General features: G+C 40.7%; 1 protein-coding gene across 1 annotated transcript; it reads right to left on the minus strand.

The window, feature by feature from the left end:
• Positions 1-4,031: 4,031 nt before the first annotated feature.
• LOC136446171 (uncharacterized) lies at positions 4,032-6,573 on the minus strand. The gene is made up of 3 exons (XM_066444486.1): positions 6,266-6,573; positions 5,612-5,887; positions 4,032-5,298 (listed from the first exon to the last, which is right to left on the minus strand). The coding sequence occupies exons 1-3, from the start codon at positions 6,543-6,545 to the stop codon at positions 4,049-4,051; spliced, it is 1,806 nt and encodes a 601-aa protein (XP_066300583.1). The 5' UTR covers positions 6,546-6,573; the 3' UTR covers positions 4,032-4,048.
• Between the last annotated feature and the right edge of the window lie 475 nt (positions 6,574-7,048).

The following is a 7,048-nucleotide window of genomic DNA, read 5'->3' on the forward strand; positions in this document are numbered from 1 at the left end:
AGGGGGCCCAAAATTAATCTTGACTTTTCTCCTTCCAGCACCTACCTACATACCAAATATCATTACAATCCATCCACACGTTCTTCAGTTATGCTGATTTTAAGCGTCCGGCCGCGATGACACAAAGATACACACAGGATAACACACACACAAGCGCAATGCAAAACAATATCCCCATGAAAAAGTTTTTTTTTTTTTCATGGAGATAACAAGAAGAAATATACACGAGTGTGCTTTGTAAATACAGCTGTCATGATCAAGTACGATATTGATATTTCAGATAGCCATATGGACTTCATAAACATCTTAACAGTGTTAAAATATGATGCAAGTCATTTATGTATTTACATTCTAGATCTATTTATTTATCTATTTATTTATTGGTTCAGCATATACATGATAGGGTTGCTAAACTAGCCGAAGGCTATTGCTAAGGGTGAACCCATGTGCGGTCATAGGACTGTAGGTTTTGGACCATCTCACACCTGGGCATGCCCCAACTCTTTTTCGAAAGGTGTGGTGGGTTCTTTTACGTGCGCGTGCGCGGGGTGTGGCTTTCCTCGAACACGGGACCTCCATTTAACGTCCTATGTGTCTGAGAGTTCCGATAGATAACATTCAAAGTGTATTTGATTGACATTGACTTAGAATGAGTAAACTATCCATTATTCTGCGTCTGGGAATTTTTGTCATATCTCTTAGAATCCTTCGTGATTTAGAATTAAGATTAAGAAAGCCATTACCGAAAATGCGTAAGTGTCTCCCTCGGTGCAACTCCTTGACTCAATGTGTTCTTAATAACTAGCTCCACCATTCCCTCGACCGTGATCTAATCATCGGAAAAGGCTATTTTTCTCGTACTAGTATCTCATTGGGGATACAGTTTTATTGATTTCATAATCATAACAGTCGTGGAAAACATTATCCGATCCCCCCGCGTAACCTGATTGTGATTGATAGCTATTCCTTAAGATATGGAACTTTACGTACGTCAAAATGCATTACCTTTCTGACATAACAAGTCTTTACAGATTATATTTTACATCATTATGAGAGTACTTGGTTTGATCAAGTCATATACTATCATCCCGTGGTACCTATTTTGACGAGAAAGGAAGCGGTTTGAGAAAAAATCGATGGCAAGTTCAAATCCAAATGCCAAGACGCCAATACATTATGCTTACTCTTGTTTTAACGGTTTTCCACAATCTCAAGGGTTGGAGTAATGAATCGAGATATTCAATGTGTCATAAATCTTGTATAATGATGCAAAAAAACGGCAAGTTGATTGCCCACCTTCTAACCAATGTCTCAAGCAATTCTAAGTTCTTAAGTAGTTCATTATATTTTTATGGAGTGCCTGATTACGCTACGTGTATGGAATGCTGAAATCTCAAAAATGGTCTTAGCTGTAGAGAAGTATTTTAGTGAAAACTATACCAACTGACGAAGATTTTCAACGGTGTGGCAAATACAAAAAAATACACTAAAATAACAGTAAAACGTAACAAGGTAAGACAAGAAGGAGAATGAATCAAGCCATGGAAATGACCAAAAATGACTTATAAACTGGTAACAAAATTGCATCCGAAGACGTAGTTTTAGCGTGAACATGACAAAGTTATCCCAGAGTACCTGTTCGGTGTGGCCTCATAGCCTGATGTCAATTGGGCAGGAAGCCCGTCACCTCGGTAGCATGCGAACTACACTGTAAATATAGATCACACGTAGCGAGGATTTCCCCCGACCCAAATGCTCATTGAACCTCCGAGACGCCATAAGTAAAGCGGACGTCCATTCCCTGATGTTAAAGTCGCAAAGGAAGGCTGTATTAGAAGTAAAGAAAATCAATCTCAGTTCCACCGGGCACAAAGTCACAATATTCTCCTCAAAGTAGCGTGTCTGCAAGGTTATTCCAATCAATGAATAAAGAAAGACAGATTGTTGTGAGGGTCGCGTGAATCAATAAAGTCAGTGGGCGGTGTGGCAACAAGACTGTACCCCGAGGAATTGATGATAGTAGCGGAAGAACTTCAGTGAAGCGTTCTTTACAAGCAAGTAGTGGCAAGGGACCGCCAATCGATACCAACATGGGCAATATGTGCATTTTGGATCATTCAACGTCGTTGTGTTTGACATTAATTGTGTTTTGGGAAAATACGGGAGATTTTGACGCGTCAGTTATAGCATGCAAGTACATTTGTATTGTATGAATTCTTGGTGACAAGTTTACTGGTTTGAAGACCCACCTCTGAGTTTTGTTTCGTTTCGTTTCATTGCAGTATCTGCTGGTTTTATCAATAGGAAAACACGGTTACTAAAGAAGCACCACATAGCGAGATTTCAGAAAACTTCACTCTTATTTACATAATATGTCCTTGAAAGCACCACCAATATATACAAATTTTCTAGTAATCATCAAATGCAAACGCAAGATTTAACACATAATTGCAGTTTATCTAAGGTCATAACATGTATATGCATATTCAAGATAACATCATCAAATAAAAATCAGCGACAGGAATCATAATTAACATATTAAAAAAACTCCTCGATGTTTTGATGTTTCCTTTAATTCATTCATTCATTCATTTATTTTGAAGCAATATACATAAAAGAAGGTTATCGTCCAGGTTGTAGTTAAAGGAGTCACAGAGCCACTGGAAAGGTTGTTCAGGAAACACAATGTAGCCACTGCGGTCAGGCCTAAAACAACTCTGAGGAGTCTGTTGGTGCATCCCAAGGACAAGGTCGATGACCTAGTCAAAACAGACTGTGTATACAAGATCCCGTGCGCAAGCTGCGAGGAAGTATACATTGGGGAAACAGGCAGGACCCTTGGAACACAAAAAGGAAGCTACCGACATGGATGCGGTCAAGTACACCAGATCCCAGAAAAGACAGGCACAACAAGAAGAGAAGAAATCTGCAGTCACGGACCATATTGCTAGAAACAACTGCGTCATTGACTGGGAGGGGGCCAAAGTAATAGACAGAGAGGACAACAGACGCATTCGTTGGATTAAAGAGGCAGTATGGATCAGGAAGTCATCACCTGTGATGAACCGAGACGAGGGGGGATACAAGCTCAGCCATATTTGGGATTACGTTCTCGCCGCAAAAGCGCCACCTACATCGGCTACTTATAGCGGTGAGAAGCAGTACTCCAGTCAGAAGCTCTGAAGAAGGTGTCTGACAGACACCGAAACGTCAGCAGGTGAGATTACCTGGTTGTGTAAAAAGTATCTCCTATATCCTGTAGTTATCAAGCTACAAAATATAAACCAAGCATTCTTCATGTCAAAGCATAATGTAAAACTGTTCTTAGAAACAAGTAACAAAGTATCGTCTGCTTGTGTCCTATATAAACAACTCTTTTTGGCTTATTAGTTCAAGTGCTAATGAACAAAAGTCGACTTCCATTGATGTTCCTATATGTGTTTTTAAAGGTGTTATTCAGGTAACCAAAATGTTGTAAGAACAACTCACCTGTCTTGCAAGACGCCATATTTGAATTTGCTCATACTCACGATACACTGCGCTCTTTTACATTCCTTGGTTTTATTACACATATCATGTCTCAAGAGTTTAGCCAATCCATTTTGCTGTTTTATTTCCAACGAAATATCTAATTGTAAACATCTTTTTCTTGAAATTGTACTTTGTGATTTTAACTTTTTAAGATTTCTTTAGAGCCTCTTTACTGTAAAAGAAATTTCTTGCTTTATCTCAAATTTCATATCATTTAAAATGCACGTACAGAGAAACCTTTGTTTACACATCAAAAGTATAGTGACTTTCGTGATCATGAGAATATATACATGAGAGCTGTGTACCAAGTACATGTGTGTGACCTTTAAATTTTTGAAAACATCTTTATAAGCCCAATGCCGCATGATGGTATTCCCGTGGGTTATATATTGTACAGCCCAACGCAGTGTAACGGGGCTTTTTGAAAAAAAATATATGACTGAATCTGAACAAAGGGAACATATTGTCCACACTGTTTCTCTTAAAACATGTGGGTTTTTTTTCGTGGACGACTTTTTTATGATGTTTCACTATCCTCTCGCAGCTGGATTTGAAGATCTGCAAATTCTGTCCTCATAGTGATGCCGTTTGTTGACAGCAACGCTTCTTTAACTTTCTCCCATTCTTTCTCCCTCTGTTCTTCTGAGCCGCTACCTGCCATTCCGTCATAGAGGAACTTCGTCGAAACCCCCTCATCTACCCTCGCAGAGTGTTTGTTGATGAATTTCTTCATCATTTCCGTTATTTTCTCCTGGATGTCAACTGTGTAGTGGAGAGTGAGGAATCTGAGATTCACGTAATCTTCCAGATACTCGATATAGTCCGAGAAAGCCGACAAACATGATGCTGTCGTTGGGTTTCCGCCGATTCCAAATAGTCGAAGTTCGGGCATGTTTTTCAAGCTTCCCACCACGGACAAAGCGCCATCTGACGAGATTCTGTTGTAGTGCAGAAACACCTTTTGCATCTTTTTGGTTTTGCTGAAGGTTTGGGCTAGCTCGCAAGCGGCATCGTCCCCAAGGAAGTTACAACCTAAGTTCAGAACTTCTATGTTCGCTATGTCTCTCAAACGGCTAGCTAGGCTGACACCAGCTTTGTCAGACAACTTACAGCCGCTAAACTCAACGTGAGTTAGGTTTTCCAACGAACACAGTTTTGTCATTAAAGCCTTGGCTCCCGCGTCCCTAACTTTAATCCCATTAATGTTGAAACGCTCTAGATTTGGGACATGACGTAACGTCTGCGCAATCGCCAACGCTCCCTTTCCCGAGAACTTATTTCCGTCAACCTCCATAACTTTCAGATCTGCCATGAGGTAAAACAGTCGACAGAGGGCGCTCATGTCTTGGTCGGTCAGCTCATGGAACGACATGACCAAATCAGCCGTCTGCGATAAGTCAGAAACTTTCATCATATTCTGAATATTAGGAAGGGATTGTAGCTTCTGTCCGAGCGTGTTGTAGAACGATACTCTACTCTCCCCGCCTCTGAACTCACACAACTCCTTACTGTGTTTCACACAGTGAACAACAAACTGAGTTAGCGTTGAGGGTAACTTTCTCCGCTCTTTGGACCAGTACGAACACAGAGGGTCCCAAAAGAAGTCGTCTTCTAAAAGGTGGACGACGACTAGTCTGTAGTTGTACCAAGCCTCCATCAGAGCCTCCCCTCTCCGGGGTTCCTCCCAGAAAAAGTCGGTGATATGGGCGGCCCAGTCTTCCCGAGCAGCGCGAGTCAGGTACCGAGAGGCTTCGTCGTTTTCGGGCTCTGAAAGACAAAATAAAAACTATTAATCTAATAATAAGTCGCAAACATACAGGCCATTTTAGTCCATTTACTGTAGTGTAAACAACTGGGTTTAGTAGTCCTGTTATTAAGAGTAGTGCTGTCTCTGTGCTGAATATAAAATATGTAAACTAATAATAGTCCCATTTTTAGTTTTATTGAGATGTGTAAAAATTTGGATAGGCCTATAATATGATAGAAAACACAATGGAACTATTCAACGTAGTAAGCATATTTCATCAATACTAAAAACCTGTTTTATCGAAAAATATGTTTCAGTATAAGTATGAGTTACCTTGAGAAAAGTCCGAATATTCGTCTTCAGAATCTTCAAATTCTCTGTCATACTCAGATTCTTCGAATTCCTCCTCGGTAATTTCTTGCTGGCCCTCCTCTCGCTGATTTTCTTCTTCTTCTTCGTAGCCATCGTTGTGATATCCCATGTCATCGGCACTTTCTTCACTTCCTTTCTCCTCGCGGAGTGATACCAAATCCTCCATCAGTAAGACGTCATCCCCCTCCAGTGAAGAGTCCGACGGATGTGGAATGTCGGGAAGACTTGGCTTCTTTTCTAGGAAGGAGTTGAGAAAAAAAGTCCACCTAAGTTAGCATTTATTACATACCAAAAAGTAATAACAATTCATCAATATTTTCTTGGAACATTCTCTTTCACTGCATGCAAGCAAAAATGCCCTTGCAGTTCCAAAACAGTTACCAGGGGGCGCATACAATAACTTCCCAACATAAAGAGCAATCTGCTACAGAAATACCATAATCACATCATGTCCAGAACATATTAGCATCAGACCTTCTAATGCAATACAATAGCAAGCCGCTAGGAGGCCCACAATCAAAATTGCCCCTCGTTTTACCGACACTTACCCGCATAATAGATATCATATAAAGGTCTATCAACAGCTCAATTTGAGAAAAACGGGTGGAATATTACCTTTTTCATGCAGAAGATTCGCCAGGTAATCGCAGCCCGCTTCCTGCAATGCTGTCCGGAACCGATAGAAGTCGTCGTCGTCTTTTCCCTTGACAATGTCCACAAGGTCATTGACCCTTTCCTCTCGGGTGGGGCTACTCAAGATAAACTCTTGCTCGTCGTCCGTGACGATCTCGTGGAAGTAGAGATCTTCCAAGACCGAGTCGAATGCCGGAATGGGGAGGGAGTTGGTGATAACGGTTTGGTACTGGTCTAAGAGATCCAAATGTTTGAAGTCCATTGTTTGTAAACTTTGTTTTGGCACCCTCTTTCTGAAATACTAAAAAAAGACAGTGCTGTAATCCTTAAGTTCTCCGAAATACAGCTGCGTGCATGTCATATACATATCAACATGTACTTTAACCGCTGTAACTGGAGCTTTATACGTATACGTTAAACGAATGGGTACAAAAGACATGTACACATTTTAAGTATGCAGTTACACATTGCCAAGGAACACGCTGGCATTGATTTCTGTGTTGGAAAACTGTTGATATGACATCTAGAGGGTGCACATCAGTTCTGGGCAGGCGATCACAGAGTGAAGACCTCATCTACTCCCCCTATACAGTATACTTGTGCCTAAACCATAGTAACAATTGTGTGCTACTATATGTGATTCTATTTGCAATTCGAGCGGCGTTTCTTACTGTACCCTGCATAATTGTGTGATCCTTGAATGTCTGAAATATTTTGTACACGTTGAAGTTGGTGAAAACAAGCATGGACCTACTTCTATATGAC

Source organism: Branchiostoma lanceolatum, chromosome 12 (assembly GCF_035083965.1).
Source record: "Branchiostoma lanceolatum isolate klBraLanc5 chromosome 12, klBraLanc5.hap2, whole genome shotgun sequence".
Taxonomy (NCBI): Eukaryota; Metazoa; Chordata; class Leptocardii; order Amphioxiformes; family Branchiostomatidae; genus Branchiostoma; species Branchiostoma lanceolatum.

What these genes read in the sequence shown, in the direction of transcription:
- LOC136446171 (XM_066444486.1), bottom strand. Translation starts at nt 6,545, where the DNA reads ATGGACTTCAAACATTTGGATCTCTTAGACCAGTACCAAACCGTTATC. An exon ending in GAATCTTCTGCATGAAAAAG is followed by an intron (nt 5,888 to 6,265) that starts GTAATATTCCAC and finishes ACTCCTTCCTAG; the next exon opens with AAAAGAAGCCAAGTCTTCCC. An exon ending in ATATTCGGACTTTTCTCAAG is followed by an intron (nt 5,299 to 5,611) that starts GTAACTCATACT and finishes TTTGTCTTTCAG; the next exon opens with AGCCCGAAAACGACGAAGCC.